Source organism: Myotis brandtii, unplaced genomic scaffold (assembly GCF_000412655.1).
Source record: "Myotis brandtii unplaced genomic scaffold, ASM41265v1 scaffold754, whole genome shotgun sequence".
Lineage (NCBI taxonomy): Eukaryota > Metazoa > Chordata > Mammalia > Chiroptera > Vespertilionidae > Myotis > Myotis brandtii.
The window spans coordinates 744,974-771,493 of NW_005371012.1; the positions used below are offsets into that span (position 1 = coordinate 744,974).

Below are 26,520 nucleotides of genomic sequence, written 5' to 3' on the forward strand. Positions count from 1 at the left end.
TGCCTACAAACGTCAGGTGGTCATAATAATCTGGCCACTCAGTGTATATAAAAGGCTAAGTGTCCATCCGACCAGTAGCTATGACATGCACTGACCACCAGGAGGCAGACACTCAATGCAGGAGCTGCCATGATGTGGCCATTTGAAAATAAACGGCACCACGGACTTGGTGCCCACAAACCAACACTTGGTTTCCTCCAAGTGGGACACAGGCCCCGCCACCAACCTGGAGCGACAGCCCACCAAATCGCAGCCAATGCTGCCAAGACCCCATGGTGCAAAAGGCAGCCCACAGCCCAGCCCATCCCAGCCCGGAAATGGTTGCTGTGGGTGCTGGGTAATGACATCCCATAGCAACGCCTGGCTTCCTCTCCCTAGCAACTAGCCTCCTTGGAGTTTCTCCAGCCCAGGAACCCGACTTGCTTTATAGCCAGGTGCAAACATTTTACAGTTTAACCCAATGTTTGTGATGTGTTTTCCCGTGCCTCATCTCATTTGATCCTCACAGAAGTCCTGAAGCAGGTAAACAGGAGACTCGGTAGAATCCTATTTTCATTAACAAGATGCGAGTAGTGATATTAAAATATTTCTTTTAATTAATTTCCTTTCAATGTGCACGAATCCATGCACCCAAACACTAGTTATCCTTATAACCTTCCAGGAAATGGCTTTCCAAGGTAATCAAAAGTTTGTGACGGTCTTCCTAAAACAAAGCAAAATGAAACGTACTGAGCAAGGCACTGTGTGAGATCCAAAACTGACCCAGACCTGGGCCCACCTGGAAGGCACACAGCCAACGACACAGCCACACCAGCGGCACGAGCGAATTACCCACAACATGGGGAAGAATGTAAAGGCTGTGACCGTGTGAGCTTCTCTCTGAATTCCATGTTCAAATGTAAAGTTCTTAGGAAATGTCTTTATTTGTATAAAGAACCCAAATGACCTCTTCTCTCTTCCAAGACTGATTTCCTGTCCCTCAGAGCCCCTACCCCAATTCTATGCACTGAAGGGAAGTCCAGTCCCTCCTAGTGCCCATGGCATAGATCCCCATCAACTTCAGTGCCCCCTCATGTATTTGAGACCTCCTCACTGGCAGTTAGCACGTCATCAGCTTTTACAGTGGCTGGTGACGGACGGGCATGAGAACCAGGTCCTGCCAGGCAGCCTCAACCAGAAAACCCTGCAGGCCTCACAGGCTCCTCTAGGTCCCGGTCCACATTCCTGGCCTATTTCACATGTCAGGGAGAGCAGGGTGAGCACACCATGCTCTCCTCAAGTGTTGTTTTCTTTAAAATAGATTTTTTTTTTTTAATTGATTTCAGAGAGGAAGGGAGAGGGGGAGATAGAAACATCAATGAAGAGAGAGAATCATTGATTGGCTGCCTCCTGCATGTCTCCTACTGGGGATCGAGACTGCAACTCAGGGATGTGCCTGACCTGAAATCAAACCATGACCTCCCGGTTCATAGGTCGACGCTCAACCACTGAGCCACACTGGCCGGGCTCAAGTATTTTTAATCTGTTTCCCCAACCAAATGTGGTCTAAGGGGAAGACCTGGGCACTCCTCATCGGGGCCAGTGCCCACCAACCTGCACCGGGTTTCCCGACGGCTCTGGGGAAGTGAACTCTCTCCAACTCACTTTGATGTCTCACATTTCTCATCAACCAGAAGGCAGGACCTAACTTAGAGAGATACTCTCAGACCTCCAAGTTTTTGTGGGGTCCACCAGCAAGAGGATGCCATACAGTTCCTGAAATGCAGGAGCTAGATGGCCCTCCTGATAGAAAATTCCATTAGGGCAAAGCCCAGGCAGGGGGTCTTCGTGCATTTCAGATGGATTATGCCTCCCAGCTCCAGCTGACAGGAGCCCAGTATCCTCCTTCATCTCCAGGGCTTAGCCTCCTGCTGCAGAACTCTGATCCTTCAAGGTCAAATTCCTCTACAGTACTTCCCTGACCGTGAAGTACTCCTTACCACTAAACAGAACCCTGGGAGGACTGAGCTCTTTTGTTCACTTTGCCCAGAGTGAAACCCAAATGACCCTCCAGTCCCTCATCCACCCAGAAACTGCAACAGCACCAATACCAGGAGCACCCACTGCCCTCTCCCAAGACTGTGGAGAGATACACACACCAAGGGTAACAAAAAAATGACCAGAGAGCATTTGCACAAGCAAGTCCAAAGGGACTTCAGTTTCCTGGACACGGGCGGAATAAAAACTGAAAAGGAAAAAAACCTTCCCCAAACAAAAGTGGGGGCTTTCAAGGAGACTTGCCGAGCGGTAAACATTTTGGAAAGAAGGAATTTTAAACACAAACAGAAAAGGGCAGAAAGTTGAGGCAGAAGAGCTATGCAACCACTGGGAGGCCCTTTAATTGGGGAAAGATTTGCAGAGCCCGGGAGCATCAGCAAATCTCCCGAGGTCTCAAGAATGGAAAGAATGTGGAAACCAATGGGTAATCAACAGGTCCAAATTCTGCTCTCACCAAGAATGAAGCACCTGGTCGTATCCCTTGCCACCTTTTCAGTGGTTCCGGTGATCCCTTAAGTCAACAGAAGAGGACCACCTGGGAGAAGACGGGGTGGATTCTCTCCTCCCTAAGGTCTCACAGACAGCACACCGGAAAGCTCTTCTGTCAAGGTGTTTTGAGGCAGAAATGCAGGGGAAAACACAGCACGTCCTCAGACCTAGAGACTGTATTTGTCATTTGCGTGTATTATACGGCACTTCCACAAGTATTTCCAAGAGAAGCAGCCTGCACATGGGCAGATGACCTGCACTAAAAGAGAAAAGTGATGTTCCCCTGCGCCATCCAGAGGGAATGCTTGCCTTTTGACACCCAAGTGGCAGAAGCAGAAGCAAGCAGTTATGAAAAGAGTTGCCAATTCTAAGTGATTTCTAAGGGTAACGAAGATCAGGCACAGACCCTGCAGCCCTCTCCTCCACCAAAAGCTAAGAGTTCAGGGCAAATGGAAAGCCAGGAGTTTACTTTGGATTCCCTTGGGAGCAGTGGCTATTAGCTGTGAAAGAGGCACCGGGACTTGACAGAGCGCCTGGATGATCTGATTCGGAAAGTCCTAGGCCAGATAAAGGCAGGTGGCACTGGCAGCTCCATAAAGCACTTGGTCTGCACAGAGCCAACAAGGTCACGGCTTCCAGGAAAGGACTGATGTGGGCTTTTCCCGAGGCAGGCGGGCACATGGAGTAGTCTAGGAAAAAGGCACGTTTCCCAGCTCTAATCTTAAAATTGCAGATAATCAATTGATCTCTGTCCTTTCTCTTTTCCATCTAGAAAGTCTGACTGGCAACGAGCAGCTGATCCTCAGCGAACAGGAATGTGTGCCCAGCACCTGCTTCTTGGCAAGGGACCCATGGGACCTGAACCAATGCCCAAAGCTTACTAGGCATCAATTCACAGGTTGTAATCTGGACAGAAACACTGCTGCTACTCCATCTTTGCCCAGCTAACTCCCTTCCTCTCACCCTATTAGGAGGCATCTCAGGCTTCACCTACTCCAAACAGCTTTCCCTGAAACCCACCCACCAGAGTGGGCTTGGTGCTTCCACAGCGCTGTGTTCCTCTCCGCCGGATCCTGGTATTACATCTATCTGGATATCTCTCTCCCTGTGACTATGAGCGCTCCGACCCCGTGCTTCAGCTCAGGCTCCAGCATTCAGGAGGGGCTGGAGCATGCCTTCGGGAGTGCCCACTACATCCACACACCGGGGATACAAAGGTGAACAAAGTAGACAAGATCCCTGCCCTCAGGGAGCTTAACAGGCAGGAAAGAGTCATATACTTAAGCGATTCCAACTGAGAGTAAAGGCGAGTGCCATGGCTGGTGACACTCTGAATGCAGATATTAGCTGTGACAGTGGTACAGGGTGGGGAGTGAGGCCCAAGCAGAGGTCTGAAGATAAGCAGAGCCGATATAGAGATGTGTTCCCAGCACAGGGGACAGCATGCACAAAGGGCCAACAAGACAGGGCACAGGGCCTTTGGCAGACCCCACAGCAGGCCAGTATGACTGGAGTAGAGGGGCCTTGGGGAGGCAGGAGGGTGGACAGGGCCAGATCAAGAGTTCTCAGGGCTCAATCCGATGACACAGTGAGTCATGACGGGCCACGGAGGGTCATGATCAGGACTAGTTTTGGAAAGGTTGCTCTGGCTGCAGAGAGGGATGGTGGATGGGTGACTATAGGCAGGAAGGTCCAGAGGCTGTTAGAATAATCCGGTAACCTAGGGCGGGCTACTAGCAACAAATGTTCACTGATCTGCTCTAAAATAAGGATGCATGTACCTTCCCCTGGCAGGCTGGATGCGGGTGGGCGGCACTCTTTAAAGTGACCACACTGGGCATGTGCAACCTTGTCTCCAGTGGCCTCCATAGCCTGAGCTGCACCCGATGCCCCTGGGGCCACCCTCTCCCCTGGGCTCCCAGATGCAGTTCTTCTACATGTCACATGCCCAGCAGAACACCTTCACTGCCAAGACCTAAGAGGTAAGGCCCACTTGGTATTGTGAGAAGATATCACTGCCCCACTCCTGGCTGGAGAACATTCACCCATCGACCTGGCCAAAGAGGAAAATGCAGGGCACACGCCTCCTGAAAAGGACGGCTGAACTGCAGTGGAAAAGGCAAGGCATTCAAGCTGTTCCAATTCCTGCACTGCTCCTCCATTCACTACATGTTGTCACAAAGCCCACAAGGCAAGCTCACCACCATCATCCTTTCCTTCCACACAGCGGTTAGCACTGATCTGAGCACTTGTTTGCACCCAACACTGCACTAGGCACTTCACCCACCCGACTTCCTTTAACCCTCACAACTGCCTTCTTGGAGAATGAGGTAAGTTCATAATTCTCTCCACTGTAGAGATGAGGAAACCGAGGCACAGAGCACCTAAAATGCTTACTCCACCTAGATACTCAGGGCCCATCCACTCCCAGCTCAGATGATCTTTAAGATTATCGATGATTTATAGCCTTTCCATGTACTACCACCTGGGCTACCAGGTCTGAGGACATGGGGTTGAGGTCTCCTGAGTTAATCGCTCAGCCCTTTCATCTCTAAGATTACACAGCTTAGAAAGTGTTAACACAACAGTCCTCTCCTCTCAGAATTTGGGGATGAGAGGGTTTATGGGATCATGAACTAATATCTATTTAACATCAATGACGGGACTACTATCTGGGGTCTGGGGATAAGGATGAGCATTACTTCATTCCACAGGTGCTTCGAAGCCAGAGGACTCTTTCGGTGCTAAAAAGACAAAATGATGGCACACAATGAACAGGAAGTGCTTTAAGCCAACCCCTGTTGAATGACACAACCTGGAGACGTGGCTTCGTACAGTGTTTAGAAGTAGGAAAGTCAATGACACAGGTATGGACATGCTGGAGAAGTGGTAAGCCACTGTAAAGTGCCTGACACACCTCTTTCCCCCACCTTATATTCAGCACACAGAAAGGGGAAAATCCACTATGAAAGATGATCATTTCCAGCCTGGGGCAAATCTCCTCTAGGGGTTTGTTCTGAACCCGGAGTGCTGTTTCAGCTTCCAGTCAATAGTAATGAATGTGCCTATACACTCCAGAATGAGCAGAGAGGGAGATTAGCGGTAATTAAATCTCCTCTGTGTTTGGCTCAAGTCTCTCCTCTGAGTGGACTGCTGTCAGATACTTATTCCAAAGCTGTCATCTGACAAAACTTCTACCACCACCATCTGTAACATCAATTCTGGACTTAGCTAGAAGGTTTCAATTATGTAAAAGGTAACAGGCCCACCAGGACCTAAAAATCTGGAGTTTCACCGGTGCTGTTCACCTCTCTCTTGCACACCAAGCACCTAGAATTTGGTTGGTGATCATTTGCAGGGTGTGTGGGTGTGGGGCTGGACTGCCCCTGGATGAGGCCTAGCATGGGCAGGTCCTGTGCATGCTGTGATTGACAGGTCTCTAATGAGTCTTAATTGTGAGTGTGACAGGTCCAGGAAGGCAGCAACACATGTGGCAAAGGGGCAACCACAAACTGCCTGACTAATGACTAAAAACCGCCCGGCCTGATGAGGACCAATGACCCAAACACAGAGGAGGGCAAACCCCTCCTCAGCCCTGCGCCCCGAACCCCTCCTCAGCCCTGCGCCCTTCGAAAGCTCTGACTCCTTTATGTAAGCCACGGAAGCCTCTGGGTGTACTGGAAGGCATCCCCACCTCCAACCTCCCAACAAAAAAGGAACAGGGACAGGGAGGTTGCTTGGTGGTGGCATCCACAGGCACGGGAGGTCACATGATCATTACCATGGCCATTTCCATCTCCATCAGTATTTCATCTTTAACAATGGAAGGCCAGAACAGGACACCCTTTCGGCCTGGAAAGGGGAAAAGCTACATTCTAGGAAACTGAGCAACTTCTTGCTGGTGCTAATTATCATGACAATATCTGCATTCAGAGTCAGCTGTCTGCTGGTGGCCTGCAGTGACAAGGAGAAAGCTGTTCCTGGGGAAGCTGTGAGCACAGACAGCATGGCGAGAGATTAGGCGTCTGAGTAAGACGGGCCTGGGGATGATCCTGACTCAGCTACTTACTAATTAGCTGTGAGGCTGTGACCAACTCAGTAAACCTCTCTCAGTTGTCTCATCTGTAAAATGGGGACAGAAGACTTGATTTGTGGTGTCCGGTTTGAAGAAACTAAATGTGTAAAGGGTCTAGAACAGTATATGGCATCTGACAGTTATAAATGAAAAATCAGGAGGCCAGCAGGGTTTTACTCATTTGCACAATGGCTACATCAAGCTCATGCAAGTCTGATGTGACCTTAGAACCCCATGCGGACAGTTATTACAAGCCAGGTACTATGCTAGGCATTTACAGTCTCTAGAACTCAAGGTTAGTGTCCTCACACCCATCTCCTAGATGAGGAAATCGAGGCTCAGGTCACACAGCTAAGATGTGGTGATGATGAGAGGTGAGTTCGGTTGGGCCTGTCAATTTCGAGGTGCTCAACAAGATCACATCTAATGCTCCTACGCAGACATTGCAGGCTAGCAATCTCAGACTAAGAGCCCTAAAAACACCTCACCAAGAACCTTGATCTCCAAGCATACTAAAATAGGCTTCTTCAACCTGGCAAATAAAGCAAGTGTAGGAAGAGAGGGGGACCATTCAATAACCAATCTGTTTTCAAGGAATGTGCAAAATAATGGGCACTCTGCTTCTACCCATCCGGAACTTCCACTTCCTGGCTGGTGGCACCTCAGATGCATTTCCTGCATCATGCCTATGAACAGGTAGCAGTAGGTGAAGTGCTAAGTAGCCTCCCCACCATGAGAAGGACTCAGGAGAGGCTCAGGAGGGGGAAAATGCCCTGGGACAGAGGACCATCACTGGGTGACTGTGAAACACCTCACAGGTGGACTTGGGTGTTCCCAAGCTGGAGAAAGGGATGCCTGGGGGCTGCGCTGGCCCTGTGGGGAGGGGGAGGGAGGTTTGAGATGTGGGTTTAAGGCATGAACAGGAGATTAGCAGTCTTGATAAAATGTTATTGAACACTGAATGGAAATGAAGCACGAGAAAGCAGGAGCCTGGATAACAGAAAGGGATCCTGAGGGCTTAGAGTTCACAGGTGTCCTGTCTGGATAACATACAGCTACCGTGTGGCAACTCTTGGTGCCCAAAATGAAGCGATGAGGTCAAACGACCAGTGAGTGAGGCTACCGTGTCAGCTGGCTTGTCAGACAACTTGAACGGTAAGATCAACCTTAGGACCCCTCCTACCTTGTCTGACCATCCAACCATTTTAGCTTTTCCCTCAGGGCTTCCAAAGAACTCCGAGGGATACCTGGGAGCAGTTATGCATTCAGGGAACTGACACACAGAAGAGAGTACCAGGAAGGGGCAGGGGAAGACCCACACCATCCAGGGAGCCCGCCCCTGCCAGCTCAGAACACAAGCATGGTATTAGGTATCTGTGGGATGACAAAAGTCCTTACTAGTCACGAAACCAGGCAGCCACCGTCTGACTCTGACCTCCTCTCTCACTTTGGAGCAAGAGGCACTGGCATTTCCCACAGCTTCCTGTTCAGGGAGCCCAACCTTGATAGTTCAGAGAAGGCAGGGGGGGTTTTCATGACCATTTAAAGTGCCTCAATGGACAGCCTTCTCATCTCCCCTTCCAGGTTAAATAAACCAAGTCCCTACAATCCTGCGCTGGGTTACAAACCCCATCCTGTGAAAGGCAAGGCCGGGGCTGTGTCCACCTGTGAAAACACAGTCAGGAAGGCTGCCTGGGGGCTCAGGGCACAGCCTCTAGGCAGGCAGGACCCAGGGGTTAACAAACAGGCCTGAGAAAGCCTGCAAAAGTAATTAATGAAAGCATCAGCTAGCATTTATTAAGCACCTGTCTTACACGTACACGCTGGCACTTTATGTACACTCCTAAATCCTGGCAACTGCCCCGGGAATAAATACCGTTTTCTTATCCCCATCTTGTGTATTGGAGGGAACCCTGGGAGGTGCAGCGACCTGCCTGAGGTCTGAAAGCTGGAAGGTGACAGAGACCCTGTCAGTCTTGCTCTGCCCAGGTAGTGGAGACTGACTCGGGTAACTGCCAGAGGCCCCAGCTTGCTCCACTCTGCCACATCCATACCCTGTGGGGCAGTAACAGGGTCAAAGATCTGAGAGAAACAGATGCCACTTCTGCCAGCAAAAGGTGATCCTGAAGGTGGTGAAATCAACATAAGGGTATCCATGGGACTCGAGACCCTGTCAGCCTTGCTCTGCGCAGGTACTGGAGACTGACTCGGGTAACTGCCAGAGGCCCCAGCCTGCTCTACTCTGCCGCATCCATACCCTGTGGGGCAGTAACAGGGTCAAAGACCTGAGAGAAACAGATGCCACTTCTGCCAGCAAAAGGGGATCCTGAAGGTGGTGAAATCAACATAAGGGTATCCATGGTGATGTTGTTTCAGTCCAGGCAGCAGAACTCAGATACTGAGACCATCTGGCCCTCACTTTACAGAGACCCAGAGAGACCTGCTGATCACGTGGCAAGTGAATGGCAAGCCCAAAGCTACAGCCCAGGTTTCCTGACTTCCTGTAAGATTTGCTTACTGCACGCAGTGCTTTTCCCCACCCACCGATCCCCTCCTACTGAAGGAGCTACAAGTTTTCTGAAGCAGTTCTCCTTTGGGGAAAATAACCACAATTGGGAAAGCTATGTTTCTTTTTATGCCATTTTACCAGTTATGAAAATTTAAAACCTGGCTAACATCACACTTAAGGCCACTGCCAAAAAGGATCTAAAGTCCAGGTCATTTGACATGTAGGTTATGAGCCTTTCCAGGAACCAATGTTTTCCAAAGTGGATTCCATGAAAGTAACTCAGAAAAATGCTGGGTTAAAGGAAAACAGGTTCTTTTCTTTCAACTGCAAGACTTCTCAGAACCTTTAATGTGACAATATGGATGGCGAAACTCCTAGAGAGCAGTTAGAGTGTCCCTCAATTGCTCAGTCTTTGTTCCTCAAGAGACTCCACATCAAGGTGAGCTGACACATTAATTCTATGAAGCCAGGAAAAGGGTGGGTTGCCCCCCGGAGAGGATGCAGTCCGTCCACTGAGCACCACTGAGCAGGAAGAAGGGGCATCAGGGAAGGACACTCCCACCATCCTATCTTGTTTTACTTGCACTTTCCTGACAAGTAGAGAAGAAAGGTTTGTGTGCATTGCCTCCTGTGAGTCACCTGTCTGCATGCCGAGCTCTTTGTCAGCAGCGTATTCCTACCTTCCTTATTGATGGAGGCAACAGCACACAGTGGTTGGAAACCTGGCGTCAGAATGCCTAGGTTCAAAGCCTGGCTCCACCACTACTTGCTGACCTGGGACAAGTTGCCAAAGCCCCTGCTTCTCTTTTAGTTCAGAACTAAAGTGGGGACAATGACACGAACCACCTCAGAGGTGTTTTCTAAACATTTTAGAAGATACGTTCTTTGCCATAAGCCGCAAATGGTTTTCCAGAGTTTGCCCTTTGCTTTGAAGTTTATTTTGTTTAAACTTGTAAGTTAACTTTGCATAAGCCAAAGCCGTCCTTTTGATATTAGCTTCTATGTCATACAAATGCCTCCCCCATCTCAGTATCAAATATTACTGATGTTTTCCCTCTGGTTCCTTTATGTTCGTTTACTATTAGTTCTTTAGTCCACTAGGAGTACGGGTACATGTTATGCAATAGATATTTGGCTCGTTTTCCTTCGAAGTTATTAGTGGTCTTGGCAGTTTTATTCAATAATCAATTATTTTCTCGTAGTGAAATTTGAACATCACTTGTACTATATCCTGAGTTATGACATTACTGGGCCTGTTTCTGAGCCGCCCGACACCATTCATTCTGGCCTCTGTTCTGCCCTCGGTCCAGAGCTCTGCGGCACGGCCCTCTTGCCCCAGGGGAAGTTTACTGTTCTAGAAATGTTCAGGACCAGGGGACATCTCATCAGTCTCCTGGAAACAGGCTTTGCTCCCCAAGGAACACAACACACACAAAGCAAATGGCCCCTGTACTTTCCTCCTTCATTCATTTGGGTTCATGCTTTAATTTTCTGAACTGCTTGCGGAGGAGGCGATTCATCTCATTCTTAATGGACTCACATGTGGGTGTATTATTCTGCTGTAACAGAACTCACCGAGAACTTCGAAGCTTCTGGCTGTATCTCTGGGGGAGCAGGTCAGGTGAGGGCCATTTCCCAGGAAACCCCATTTCCTCTTTCTAAGCAAATCACAGCATTTAGACCAGTGGTTCTCAACCTTCCTAATGCCACGACATTACAGTTCCTCATGTTGTGGTGACCCCCAATTTCATTGTTACAAATTGAACATAATTAAAGCATAGTGATTAATCACAAAAACAATATGTAATTATATATGTGTTTTCCGATGGTCTTAGGCGACCCCTGTGAAAGGGTCGTTCGACCCCCAAAGGGGTCTCGACCCACAGGTTGAGAACCGCTGATTTAGATGGTCTGCCCAGCTGCCACCTTGACACAAATCAGAGACTGCACCATTAGCTGGCAGGGTCCTCGCCTCAGCGACAGGGTGGCTCATGAAAGGCCTGTCCCTGCAGTGGCAGACCTGCGTGGGAGCAGAGGGCCAGGTCAGCACGTCGGCCCAGGGGTCTGCTTTCTGGCTCTCCCGGCTGTAGTCACCACAGCTGCAGTCCATTCAAAGAGCGAAGGCTCGCATGACAAGGCTCACCACAACTTTCCAAGGAATGGAGTTCATTAAAATCCTGCTGGAGGCCCTTGGCTGGAATGCTTTTTCCCTGGTAAAGGGGACTGCGGCATTGTCGCCTGTAGGAAAGCTGGGGAACACAAGTCCAACAGAGGCTGCAGGGGTTGTTGCATAATTACCAATTATTCAATCCGTTCCCCTGCTCCTGCTCCAGAGACAGTGTCCAGCCTAGGAGAGAACACTTCCCGGCAAACTCTCTGACAAATGGGAGAAGGGAAGCCAAGTTCCCCTACTTCCAACGGAACCCCACAGGGCACCTCCCTTAGGTACAGCAAATGGGGTGCAGCACAGACCCCTTCTGGCCTGGCAGGGCCACAGAGCAGGCCTTGGCTCCACAGGCACCAGCCATGTGCATCAGTGCTGTGCGTCATGAGCCTCGGCAAAGCCATGTCCCAGGGGGACAAAGCCCAGCTTTCTGGAGCATCAACTTGAGTTGGTGGAAAAAGCATTCTTTTTATATTAAAATCTCTTGCATATGGGCATGTAATGAATTGGAACACAATTTTTTTAAAAGACTAAACAAAATTATCCACTTGAGGAAGCCACTTTGGATTTGCCCCCAAAACTCCACACATATATTTGCTCCCCTCTGTTGTCAAGAATACTTTGGGGAAAGAATCTGAGAAGCAGTAAGAGGCCAAGTGAAAGGTGGCCAGAAACAAGTCAGAAGAGACAGCAAAGCTTGTGCTGACTGGGCACAACCACTACAGAGCCTAGAACACCTTTACTCAAAGACAAATATGCCTGCTAGGTATCTGTTCAACAGATAACAGAGGGCATGACCATAGCCAAGTCTTCCTTCTTCTAGAAAAATCTTCCCTGAATTCCCCACTAAATGCACACACTATGGAGCAAGGCCTTTCATCTTGCGCCCCCAGCACCTAGAATGGTGTGTCTGGCACGTAGATGTCAAACATAGAAAGAATATCTTGGTTCTGTAGCTTGATAGTCATTGGGCAGACCAAGGGGCTGAGAGAATCCAACCGAAGTCATTCTATCAGGGATCAAGTTTTAGGATTCCCAATCTTTTTCTTTTTTTCCTGTGAAAGGGGAGCCAAGGAATAAAGGCTGCATTTCCTCCCGGGGTGAGCACAGTACCTCACTCAGAGGTGCTCAGTAAATGTCCACTGAATCCATGAACTTTTCACCCACTTCGGCTAAGACCCCTTTGGAAAGGAAAAGATATTTTAGATGTTGCGTCTGAAATTAAGGAGGAAAAAATGCTGGTAGAGACTGTTTTAAATGGTGATAACAATGGGGAAACTAAGCAAGAAAATGCACTTAGTTTCACTGCTCACACTTGAACTAAACCACGTCACATTTGGCCTTCAAGACCCTCAAGAGCCAGCACGTCTTCATCACCTGGGAACAGAACTGAGTTTGATGCCATATTCCACACAGCAGTCATGGGAAAAATAATTTCCAGGTTTCATTGGTTCACCTACTAGAGTCTGAAATCTGAGTACCCATGTTTAGCAGAAATCAGACAATCAGTAATACTAATGAACTATTAAATATTAGCCTTAATTTTACCAACCGGTCATAATGAGTGGGAGTTCACAAAGAGCAGGTTCTTAGAAGCGAAGCTGTGTCTCCACCCACTTGCTCACTGAGCCCCAAGGCCTAAGTGTACCCTGTGCACTCCAGCCTTCTGATCTGTCAGGGCCTCCTGCTCCTTTGCTACTTGGACTAGAGGTGGACAATTTCTGCGAGCTGTTCAAAGTAAAGGTACTGCTGAGGCTGGCAGTGCAAGCCCTGTGCCCAGCTGGCCCTTTCTATTTCTGGAGGGCAACTCTGGCTGCTGAAAAGAGGAATATACAGAAATGAAAACTGATCAAGTTGTCAACTCCCTCCCTGGTCAGAGCGTCGGGATGTCTCTTTTCACCTTCAGCCTGCAAGTCTGGCTTGGGTGCTTTCCCAATGCTGATGTCGTCCCCCTTGCTTGGTTAAAGTCTGGGGACACCCAAGAGCTGGGCCTCTGGGTGACTATAGCAAAGAAAGGAATTAAAAAATGAAGTGACCAGTACAAGTAGAGACTTTCTGCCTAGTTAAACAGATTTAGGGCTATTTTTGGTTTGCTCTTAATAAGGCAAAGGATGGAGGGCCTGCTGGGTGCCAATTTGCAGAAACAAACTCCTTCCTCAGCTCAGGGCTCAAAATATACCCCAGCTATTGCTGCCAATGTGTAGAGCAAAGCCTTAGAAGGTCAAAGTTTAGGAAGCCAAGGGAGCATCTTAACATCACAGGATTCTTGGCCCACATGGACCTGTTCGTATTTTTGAATCAGCTTAACAATGGGTTTCGGTGGGCTTTACTCTAGTACAACGGGATTAATGTGTAATGAAATGATGTTTGGGCCATCTGCAAAAGGAGGTCATTTCCCACCAATCAGAGTAAGCATTACAATCCCAAGGCAGCAAAAGTTCTGAAGCTGGAAAGAGAAAAGAAGAAAAGCAAGCTGATCCCGCATGATAAATTGGGCTGCCTTGGCCTAGCTGCCAAGCACACGCCACATTTCTCTTTAATACTACACTGTAATCGGACCACTGGCGGACGGGGTACATTTGCCTACAGTTCTCTGGCTCCAACATCTGAGAGAGGCCATTCCCTTCATGGGGAATGCTGGCAAATCCTAACATTCTTGTCAGTCTTAAAATTGGAGACTTTTCTTGAAAACAACTACCTCCCCTTCATTATTTTAGGCAGGTGAGCATGGGAGGAATGATTGCAATTTGCACCGAGCGGTGCATTAGCGGCTTTAAAAACATCTGACTGATCCCTGATTACATGAAACAAAGGCCCGAATACATTGCTTGACGGACCCATAACAGTGTGAGTTTTCTGAAATTACAGCTTTGGGAAGAAACTAAAACTGCAAGTGAACCTCAGAGCCACAGCAGTACACTCAGCACAGAACAACTCTTACAAGAATAAGAGAATTCTGCAAATCCAGTTTAAAAAAAACCACACACCACACCTGTCATTCCCAGGGAAAATAGAAGAAAAACAACAATGATTAAAGGAAAACATTCAAAAAGTAAGTTATAGGACTGGTCATAGGATCCAGTATAAAACCAGGCCAAATGCTCCTATATACCTCAGTGCAAAACAAGGACCTGAAGCAGACCATTAATCAAAAGTGGCTTCTGAAGCATGTCAATACAGCTTTAATGAGGCGTGCTTTACCAGATCCTAATTCGCTGAAAAGTCATGCTTCATTTCCATTTGAACATTCATCATACTTCATATTTAAAAAAATTAATGAGAACACCGATTCCCCAGGCCATTCTGGATGATGGGAGTCTATTATGGCCTCTTTTTTAGCCTTAGCAGGTAGATGGGGCCCAAGGCTGGCCTCCAGACAACAGGTGAGGGGAAGTCAGTGCCTCCCCAGCAAAAGTGAACTGATACTCCTAAGCGGTCTGGCTCTAAGAATGGAATGTCTTTCAAGTCTCTAGGTGTTTTTATTTTAATTATGTGAAAATTTTAAAAAATATATATTTTTATTGATTTCAGAAAGGAAGGGAGAGAAAGAGATAAAAAACATCGATGATGAGAGAGAATCATTGATCGGCTGCCTTCTGCACGCCCCACACTGGGGATGGAGCCAGCAACCCGGGCATGTGCCCTGACCAGGAATCGAACCATGACCTCCTGGTTCATAGGTCGACGCCTAAGCACTGAGCCACACAACGGCCGGGCATTTTAATTATGTGAATTTTAAATTATTCTCCACAATACATCTTTTTTAATACTTTAGCTTACTAATGAATTAAATTATTTAACAGTTTTCCCCAAACAGGTAAGACTTGACACATCAGGAAAACACACCATATTTAACCTGTCGCTAAGTGTAAGTGATCAGACCCAAAGTACCCAGCAGAGTTACCCCAGCAGGAGAAATCGGGATTCCTGGTGCTACTCAGCCACACCACCACCCTGGCTTCTTCCTCAGAGTCTAAATCACCCAAAAAAGATGAAGTGGTCATATATACATTACGGAGAGTCAAGGAAATGGTAACATAAATAAAAGTATCCAGCTCGTTCCCACAACCTACACCTGCCTCCATCCCCTTTCCAGCCACATTCTACTGAAGACAAAGTTAAATGTAGAAAGGCAGTGGCTGCATACAACATCATGTATCAAGGATAGACACAGCGTGGCACTTCAACCTGAGTTCGAGCCTCCTCCTGCAAACTCAACCTCAGGGCTGATCTCTCCCACCCAGTATTTGGCAAAGGTGAAAGATGGCTCCTTCATTCACCATCAATGCTGCAATTTCCTGTTGAGCCCAAGTACAAGTGGCACAATGCAGCAAGGGAACCAGCCGACCAGGTTTCCATAAAAGCAGCAACGTGCACATCTCTGAAATGAAGGATGACGAGGGACTCACAGAGAAAATACACAGCTGCAGTAAAACACTTCGGTAGCCATAAGAACAAAATAGCCTGTTAAACACCAAGAAGAGTCTACTGAGAAAATTTTGCTCATCATCCATCCTATGTTTGGTTTATTTCTAAAACACAGTCATAACTAAATTGGCAAACTAAACTGAAACTCCGCTAAGCACACTTTCATGCTGAGTTTAAAAGAAAAAGAAGCCTCTGCAGCCGACCAAATTAGGGATCTGATCTTACCTTCAACCTTTGCCCACCTCTTCCACATATGATTCACCAAAACCCTCCAACCGAGAAAAAGGCAGACATACAGCACTTCTAGACTACATCTGGTAATACTGCCTTACAGCACTGTTGAGAGTTAAACACAGACACACAGGTAAACTGCTTAGCACAAGTGTTGCTACAAAGCTCGGTAAGGGGGCTGGTGGTGACAATTAGCACCACATCAAATTAAAACCCTCCTTCTGACTTTCAAGGACACCTCCTACCTATCCAACTTTATATTTCATTATTTCCCAACACAGACTGTTTTCTCTGACCCCTGTCCCCACAACTCACATTTCCTAGACACATGCCCAAATTCTACACAAAATCAGATCTAACCAATCCAATGTTCGGGCCGATGTTTAAAAACCAGGATATATTACATATAACTCCAAATTTACGGCTCCTCCAGAAAAATCTGAAAACAAGCAACAGACACTATATTCCCACAGGGCACCACGTGCCTGGAGCAGAGGGGCCACTGCTCTCAGATGGAGCCTGCCAGCCAGACCCCTTGTCTACACGAAGTCCACTTCAGTGTTTTATGTCACCTCCCTGGCTCTTGGTTTGCGATCCCCGATTCTGAACATATAGAAGGTTTACCTGCATCACATTCAAACTTTTTCTTTAATACTCATCTAAAGAATGTACTTGTCCAACAGGACCCATCATATTTTCCATTTTCCTCTTCACCGCCATCACAAGCACCTATATAGCTGGCTTTCTTGTCTGGATCATTTACCTCAAGAAACCTCCTTCTTCCCACTTCCTGAATTATTACACACAAAAGATAGCAAGTTCACGTGCTATCTTCAATAGGCTCCTCTCTGTCTCATACAGCTGCCTCTAAACTGGGAGTCTGTGTCCCTGTAAACATAAAATAGCTTCACTCTGGACCTTCTAGACCACTGTGAAGAGTTTGACTGGTGAATGACATGCGTCTCCTGCAATTCACATTTTTTCCCTAGTAAAACTATTCTGGAATTCATGCAATGAAATTAAATATATCATTACAGCACATGAACAAGTTTTCAAACCTCACCAACGAGCCAGGATTGGCAACTGATAATTATATTCAAGAAGACATGGGACAGAGGAAAAGAACAGAGGACTGGGATTCAGGGCTCAGGTTCCAAGGCTAGAACTCACTGGCCAAACGATGCAGTAACTCAGTTGGCCTCTAGGGGCCTGATTTTATTTTATTTTACCTTTTTGAATATTTCCCATAGCTTCACAGATATTTTTTAATACTTTTGAGCATTTCAAAAAATATTATGGTGACAGTTCATCTGAGGCATCATTTTAAGACCGATGATTTTGAACCTCAAAAAAAATTAAATATTAAAAAAATAGATGTGATGAACTCTCTTCAAAAACTGACTTTTGTGTTTTATGCCGTTTCAAACTAGAAGTGAAGCCACCCAAGCATTCCCCAGGGTAGATTTTCATGCTGCTTGGGCGTGGGAACTTCCACTGTGGCAGAGAGACTAGTAAAGCCTGACACTACCCACTGCTGACTGCTCGCTGCATGTGTGGTCACCTCTTCTCCGTGCCTAAAGGTGAGCTTCTAGAAACTGAAAACAAGCCTGTGGGGGGAGGAAACAGGTTGTAATCAACTTCAGAACTCCTGCCTTGGGCTTATTAACACGGGGGAGGGTGCTGAATGAAGACAACCCTATGAAACCCATCTTCTGTCTGGAGGCATGTCATGGTGGTGTCTGGCTGGAGAGACAGGTTTCCTGTGTGTCTTGAATTCTGCATGGGAAAAGGTACTCAAAAGCGACCAGTTATGAGCCCTAGCCCCAGATGAAGCCACATGAACAAGGCACGTACCAGGTCGATCAGGTCACTGAGGTTTTTCTCAATTTGCTGTGGAGGCAGGCGCCTCATTAAGTCCAAGGCACAGTCCAGCTGCTGATCACTCTGTGAAAAAAGAAATAAAAGTGTCTAAGTCGTTTTGCCAACAGAAACACCAAAAACCCTCTTTTAACAACATTTTTGCAGTTTCAGCTTGCTCAGGGTATGCTAAGACCAAGCAGGCCTGCAGTGGGCCATCGGTCCCGTCTCCTGGAGGGACACTGCTAGTCTCTCTTTGATAGCAGTGTCTGTCTCAAGTGGAGGCATCCAAAAGACAAGCAAAGAAGTGGGAAGCAGGCCAGAGAGTTCAGAAAGTGACCCTGTTCTACCCACGTCAAAGTGTCATTGGCTTTTCAGCAGACCATGGGAGATGCAGATGTATTAACTCCCGATGGGTTCTGCAGTCAGCATGCTCGAATAGCAGACTAAGCTCTATCCTTTGCTATAACCTGGATTTAAACAGGTAACATTAGGTAGCACCACCGGGCCAGGTTCCTTGATGAGCTCCAAGCCAGGGAGAAAGCCAGGCAAAGAACAAGCAGCAAAATGCACACAAAGGTTCAGTGCTTCAGTCATTCACTAAAGCTTGGGACATTTTCCCTGGTGCCAGGCCCTTGCAAGACAGACAAAGACCTGAATCAAACCACTTACAGCCAAGAGGTCACACTAGCTGGCCAAGTGGCCACAAGGCAATACACTGGCGTCACTGCTGCGCAGGGGGCCTGGGAGGATAAAGATTGCTCTCGTTTACCGAGCACCTTCTTTCAGCCCTGTGTGCTTCACAGAACCCTCTTCATTTAATTTCATGATGCAAATATTTACTGAGAGCCACCCTGTGCTAGTCACCACAAATATGTAGTGAATGGTGAAGGAAGAAGGAACAATTAAGTGGGGGCAAGACTGGTAAAGTGCAAAGTAAATTCAGTGCAGAGTGGGCTGTAACAAGAAGGCCAGACCTCAGGAGGACCAACAAGAAATAAGGTGAGAAAGGTGGGCCAGGTAAAATGGTCAAGACTCTGAGGAGTACACAGAAGGCAGATGGAGCCCCCAACACTACCGCTCAGAAGCACTATCTGATCTGTATCCTGATTCTGCTCTGGTCAGGCAAATCTCAGGATTTTTTTAAAGCCCTAAATCAAGAAGCTAAGGAATCTTCATAAAATATACAAAGTAATCCTGGAAATGCCACGTTTGGCTGTAATGAAATACAACCTTTGACTATGACCATCGACACTCCTGATATATAACTTTAAACAGGCGCAGGGACAAGGATCTACTTTATATTCACCAAAGACATAATACATTAAGTTAACTGGAAGCAATTTCATTTTCAGGTAACTAATATGGCATATACAGCAGGCTATTTTAAAAGGGGGGGAGGGACTCATCCCCTGCTCAAGATGGTTATCAGTGACAATTTATTCTGGGACCCACAACACACTGGCTACCTGCAAAGAAACACACATAAACACACACACACACACCAGAAATTTTGTAGCACTTGTTTTGCTTAACGAAACATTGTAGCAACCATGAATTTCCTACTTGTGCCATGCCTTCTATGCTAGCCAAGGCCACGGTGACATGCGTATGGCTCGCTGGCATGGGAAGACATTTTAACACCATTTCTAAGGTCGAGAACACAGACCAGCTGATTTGACACTAGTAAGACATATTCCATTCCCAATTCTGCCATTCATTAACTTATAACCTTGGGCAGAGTTGTTAGTCTCTACAAGCCTCTATTCATAAAATAGAAAACATACACTTCATAGGGTTCTTGCAATGATTTAGTTAATACCTGTGAACTGTTTAATTCATAGCAGTATGTTTCTGTATGTATGCAAATACATGTCTTAAATGTTTTAAAATAAAAAATATTTTATAACATTCGTCTCAGTCAACCCAACCCCGAAGCCTTTCCTACTGCTCTAAATTGGAGGTAGGTGTTCAAACCCATAGTTGTGCAAGAATAGAAAACCTTAAATCATTCAAGTAGGCTAGTTAAAAAGTATAAACTAATGAGCTAAAGACCTCACCAAAGAAGATATACAGGCAAATATACATGAAATAATGCTTAACATCATAGAAATGTAAATTAACAATGAGATACCATTAAACACTTGAAAGAATAGCCAAAATCCAGAATGCGCTGGTGGGAATGCAAATGATACAGCCACTTTCAAAGACAGTTTGGTGGTTTCTTACAAAACTAACAGATTCTTACTATACAATTCAACAGCACTCTTTGGTTTGTACCCAAAAAAGAAATGAGCTGCCATAATGTCAATAATATTATAATAACTATATATGGTGCCAAGTGGGTACTGGAAATATCAGGGGGAACACTCTGTAAAGTATTTGATTGTGTAACTATTATGCTGTACACCTGACATTAACACAAAATAATACTGACTGCAAACTGTAATTGAAAGTAAAATTTAAAAATAAGAAAAAAGCAATGAGCTATCAAGCCATGAAAAAAACTTAAATGTAAATTACTAAGTGAAATATTAATATATCAATCTTAAAAGGGTACATAATGTGGGATTCCAACCATATAACATTCTGGAACAGACAAAACTATAAAGACAGTAAGAAGATCAGTGGTTGCCAAGGGTTGGAGGAGAAGCAGGGATAAACAGGCAGAGCACAGTCGGTTTTCAGGGCAGTGAAACCACTCTGTATGACACTATAAATGGTGGATATGTGTCATTAGAAATTTGTCCAAACCCACAGGGGAGGCTATGCATGTGTGAGGACATGGTTTATATGGGCAGCCTCTGTACCTTCTTGCTGTGAACCTAAAACTTCTTTGAAAGGTGTAAACTAGTGTTTCTTTACGGGGGCCGATTTTGCCCTTGCCACAAGCCCTCACTGACATTTGGCAATGTTTAAAGACCATTTTGATTGTCATCACCGGGAGAGGGGAAGCTACTGGCATCTCATGGGTAGGGACTAGGGATGTTTCTAAATACCCTACAATGCACAGGAAAGATGCCAACAACCTGGCCCAATATGTAAGTAGAGTCAAGTTTGAGAAACCTTGGTTTAAAACAATCAGTTTTGGGGACTAAAGACTCCCTGACTCAAAGCAAAGCTAAGGCCACAGAAAAATTGGACATATAATTCTAATTCGCAGACCATTTACAACTCCTAAAAACATCTGGTCTTTGGAAATATTCTGAACTTGGATATTAACAATCTTCCTGAGAACTAAAATAGAAATTTAGACAAAGTAAGCCTAGCTACACTGAAGCTTAAATCCAGAACACACTGGGATTTAGAAGGGATCAACTAGAAGGTGAGCAGTGCATTACCTAGGAAAAGAAAAGCTGTAACTTGGCCAGAGAAGATCAACAGGAAAAGACATTGCTTTAACCCTCCACAGAGCCCGTTCAGACTGCCAAGCTCAATATGCTGATGGCAGCCTCACCCCACATGCCAGCGCTCGTAAAGGCTTCCTTCCAGACAGCCCTCTGTACCTAGCTGAAAGCTGCAAAGTGGTTTAACTCCTATTTTGCATTAATCCCAATTAATCTTAATTGGCAATATTTCACTACAAATTTCTAAGGTTAAGGATATCTAATTTTCATTAAATTAGTAAATGACTAAAAACTTCCCATAAGGCAAGCAACATGGGAAAACTTAATGACAGCTTGTAAAAAGTTAAAATTAGAGTTAACTGGAACCCTTTGTGTGGGAGTCATCCCAAATCCTGAGGGGTCCAAACAGGAAATGGCACAAGAGAATGAGGAAAACATGGATGATCTAAGGTTCATGCATCAACACGAGCGACCCCAGAAATAGACTGATGGTGGGAGTGAGGAAGCAAGCTAGGATGCTGCCACTTTTATAAAGCTCAAAAACAAGACATACTGAACTAGAATTTAGATATAAACACACACGTGTGTATGTGTGTATTTTAAACGACTATAGCAAGGCTTTTTTTTCCTTATTAGCTAAGACAAGGGAATGATAAATATAAAGTTCAGAAGAGTAAGAAAAGTAGTTTTAAGAGGAAAAGGCACTAGGGGAAAATAAAATTTGATATTCATGTAGATCTTGCATAAAATGCTGGATTTGAGCGTTTCATATCATGATGCTAAGTCTTACATATATGTTATGTTCCTTTATGGTTATTAGCTAAAAAAATACTTAAGTTGATTTTTGTGTATGACATAAGACTGGGGTCCAGTTTCATTCTTCTGCACATGGCTGTCCGATTTTCCAAACACCATTTATTGATGAGACCATCCTTTCTCCATTGTGCATTCTTGGCTCCTTTGTCATAAATTAATTGACCACATATGAATGGTTTATTTCTAGGCTCTCTACTCTGTTTCATTTTCATTGTTTTACTTCACTAAATATTTTTTCCAAGATAACTAAAAAATAAAAACACAGAGAAAGATAAATATCACATGATCTCACTCATTTATGGAATATAATGAACAACATAAACTGATGAACAAAAACAGATCCAGAGACAGAGAAGCATCGATCAGACCGTCAAACCTCAGAGGGAAGGTAGGGGAGGGTGGGAGTAAGGGTTAACCAAAGGACTTGTATGTATGCATATAAGCCTAACCAATGGACACAGACAACAGGGGGGTGAGGGCATGATCAGGGAGGGTCGGGGGGTAATGGGGGGATAAGGACACATATGTAATACCTTAATCAATAAAGAAATTAAAAAATAAAAACAAGAACAGGCAAAGACAGAAATGGGATTCATAAGCTAAGTCCAAGGTCTACCCTGTCACTTGATGTCTGTGAGACAACCCTGTGGCCTAGGATTTTGGGCTAGACGGCTGCTAGAGTCCTTCTGGATGGGTCCCATATCCTACAGCAAGTGCAGATGCACCCACAGCGTCCCACCTGTCCTGCCCTTCAATAGCCCCCTGAAGGCCTGCAACTAGGTTTCAATTCAACAACCATGCCTTGAGTGCCAAGCCCTGTGAGTCAGGCCCGAACTAGGCCCAATGAAGGAAACCTAGTTCCAATCCTCAAGGAACCACCCACAAAATAGCAAAGAATCAGAAGGCTGCGCGGCGTGAACAAGAATGGGACACAGAAGGTGCAGAGACGAGGCATAGCTCATAGTACACTGATTTGGGCTTCTTCATGAGTCCATTTTCCCCTTGGATTCCCCACCCTGGTTACTTCTAACCATTTACTTCCTACTCGTTTTGTATCCTGTCACCCTGTCACTAAGGGCTCTGCACAGGATGGCTCCTTCAAAATCCTCCCTGACCCTGGACACCACCTTCAGGAAACGAACTTTACCAGTTCCACCTTCACTGGTGGTGTTTTCCAGGTTGAAAGGTAAATAGTAAAAGAATGACCATTTCACTTCACTCCGGAATCCTCTGCCCGTTCAATTAGTCATTATTTGAGTGTTTCCTAGGTGACAAACACTGTTTTGGATGTTGAATGGTGAGCATAACAAAGTTGCTGTCTTCAGGAACTGATGGTGTAGTCGAGATTCATATGGCAAAGAAAAATAAAAAATAAAATACAAAATGAGTCCTTGTTAGGATGTCAAAGAATAAGGAGGGACAGTTTCCCCACTGTAAATTGTGCTGCTATGAACATAGGGCTGCATACATTCTTTTTGATTGGTGTTTCGGGTTTCTTAGGATATGTTCCTAGAAGTGGGATCACTGGGTCAAATGGCAGTTCCATTTTTAATTTTCTGAGGAAACTCCATGAATGTGCTTTTTAAAAACAGTGCTTGTAATTTCAAGGACAAGCAGTAACTCCGACTGCTCGGATTTCCGAGCAGAAGTCCTGCTTGGCCTGCTCTAGTGACTGGTTGTGGCGGATCTGTACTTAACAGCATCTGTCTACACATAAACAACCAACCAAAGCTTCGGGGCCTTTACAGTTTGTTCTCAAGTTCATTCGGACCTTTACTGGTTTACATTCCCTAGAGGCTCAGCAAATACTTCACAGACAGCACAAAGGTAAACTTTGCTGGAGCCCAGGCTGATTTATCACAAATTTATGGGGTCTAACTTAGCATGGTTTGCCTTGTATAATCTGTGACCCAACAAGCAACTTTGTTTAAAAGTTGAATCTGCTCTCTGCCATGTGGCTGAGGAACAATTTGTGCTGGGGGCTATTTGGAGCAGATTCACTGGCCAGCCCAGACAACCATTCATCTGTTGGTCACTCTGGAAAACTGTAGTTTGTGCTAATAAAAAGAAGGTGTTCCTTCCACTGAATGCCCTCTGATTGCATCTTCTGGGAGGGGCGCAGTGATGACAGCCGCACACAGAGGGAGATGGCTCACCAAGCACAAACACAAGCATTCCCTTCTGGTGACTTTTCGTTCCCATGGGAAAACCCAATACCCTCTATCCAGTGAATCAAAGCCACAGTGAAAGACCATGAGTCAGGTCAAGTCTCCTTTAACCTTCTGGAGTCTACTCTAAATCACCATGGCTGGGCAAATGTCATCTTTCAAAAACTGAGGTGAAAACCACTCAACATTAAATTAACCATTTTACAGTTCACAATGCGGTGGCTGAGTCAATGTCACTTTGGTCACCATGAAAATGTATTCACTTTACAAGTCACTGCTTTATAAAATATTCTGCCAGGATCAAGAAATTTTGATCTGGACGGACGTTTCAATTTCACCCAAACCTTGAAGCCTCATTCCTCATTTTACAGATGAATAACGAGGTTCAGAGAAAGTTGTGCAAGGTCATGTAGTCAGTGGCAAAATTAACACTTGAACCCCTATCTTCATGTTGAGAGGTTTCTACTATACCTCATGCTATCTTTCCACTTGATGCAGGCACTGAGCAACAGTGTGAGTGTTGGGGTAGGCACTGGGGACACAGAGCTGAACTGTTCAGACATGGTCCCAGCCTTCCAGGGGCTCGTGACCTCAGGAAGAAGGCAGCAGAAGATAACAGCAGGAAAGAAGGACGATGCCAACATACTCTACACTCAGAACGACTGACATGCCAGCTATTCCATTATCACCGAGGAGCTGGGAACTCCTCCCAGTGACTTTCCAGATCATGCATCCTGGGACATGGCCCTGTATCTGCTTCTTAAACCTTTCTGCCTGTCAGGCTGTCAGCTACACTCATCTAATATGTTGCTTCTAATCTACTATGAGTTCTGAAATTAGAAAACTATTCTTTAAAAAAAGAAAGGACTTTGTGAGAAGGAATAAGTTGTAGGTTTCTAACATAACTTGGGGACCAGCATCACAGCCCCACATTTGTCAGCACCCTGATAGCGTGTGAAGGTGGTTTGCGTGCGCGTGCGCGCACGCGCGCGCGCGTGTGTGTGTGTGTGTGTGTGTGTGTGTGTGTACGCAGAGACATTCAAGGTTAAGGGCGCACAGCTTTCATCCCTTTCTCAAAGTCTAAGACTCAAAAGGCACAGATGTGATCTAATCATAAAAATTCTTTTTCTCCCACTCACCCTGCAGGGTGGGACTAAGCAAGTCACCACTTAATCCCTTGGAGCCTGTTTTTAAAACTTTAAAACACGGGCCTAACAACACTCTCCACCTTGCTGGGCCACTGAGAATGAGGTAATGCGTCTGGCACAGTGTCTGACCTGAAAGGGGTCCCTCCAGTCCAACCGCCATAAATGGCAGGACTCTCCCTGAGTGAAAAGCATATGGCTTATCTGCTAGGCTGTTCACATAAACGATGCTGGGTGCTCAAGGGCCCTTTCCTCCCTGATATTTTGCTCATTTGACGCAGGTTTTCCATTTAGGCTGCCAGGAGTCTCTAGAAAGGTAGGCGGGGTGTTATTTCAGTTTCCAAGTCATTAAGCACCAACAAAGAAGGGCAGACTTCCACAACTCTCACCCCACACCGTGCCCTGCCCTGTTCACGAGGGAGTGCATGGGACTAATGGAGCCCCTACAGCCAAAAGGAGAGGAAGGGAGAGAACCTTCTGGGCAGAAAAGAGTAAGAGCTGACCAAGTTCTTCCCTTTGTTTCTGTTCTGTTCTGTACTGTTCTCTCCTTGTTCAGCTTTCTTTCAGAAGCCCTCTGACCCATCTCTCCAGGCCAGGATGGCACCAAGAAATACTTCCACCCGCTCACCTTCTCCCTATTTACTGGTGTTCCCAAGCCCATCTGAGACCGTCGAAACCAGACAAATGGGACTGCCCTAGCAGAGTCCCCAAACTACCGCAACACCCCACCCAGCAATGAGAATTTCCAACCGCCTCTTTCCCTGGTGTATTTATCCGGGAGCAAAACTTAGCAACCTCCATACAGGCTCTGTGTGGAGTACTACAACAGCCATCAGCTGATTTTTCCCTTACACATCCCTTCAGGGAGTGAAAGACCCAAAATGAATCACGCTCAGGCGGTGGAGCTCATGCTGTAGTGTGGGTTAGAAAAAGGAGCAAATTCAACGTTTATGGCCCACAAATCTCTGCAGAACACAGAGCAGTTTCTCTGTGTTCCGGGATCAAAGTTTACCTGGTAAACTGGGTGGAACGGCAAACATTCTTCCAAGGGGTTAGCAATCAGGGTATGAAGGAGACACAACTGTGCGAGCAAAGCAGCGTCACTGCGCAGCAAGGGGAGGCAGCATGAAGCACTGGTGTTAGCTGGTGCTCTTCTGCTCCCCCTACAAGCAGGTGCCCGTTTCCTCCTGCATCCTCCACCCTTGTCCACCTCTCTGATACCCCAGAAAGCGTGCTGACCCCTGTCCCAAGCCT

At 46.2% G+C, this 26,520-nt stretch overlaps 1 protein-coding gene across 3 annotated transcripts in view; it reads right to left on the minus strand.

The window, feature by feature from the left end:
* Positions 1-26,520, minus strand: part of CAPZB (capping protein (actin filament) muscle Z-line, beta) — a 125,630-nt gene that overhangs the window by 51,365 nt on the left and 47,745 nt on the right. For 2 of the 3 annotated variants that reach the window (XM_005883030.2, XM_014530655.1), the window contains exon 2: positions 17,788-17,877. In XM_005883030.2, the coding sequence (XP_005883092.1) occupies positions 17,788-17,877 (90 nt within the window). Of the gene's footprint in view, positions 1-17,787; positions 17,878-23,159; positions 23,178-26,520 lie in introns of those variants that run through there. The other variant, XM_014530656.1, reaches the window with a different exon arrangement.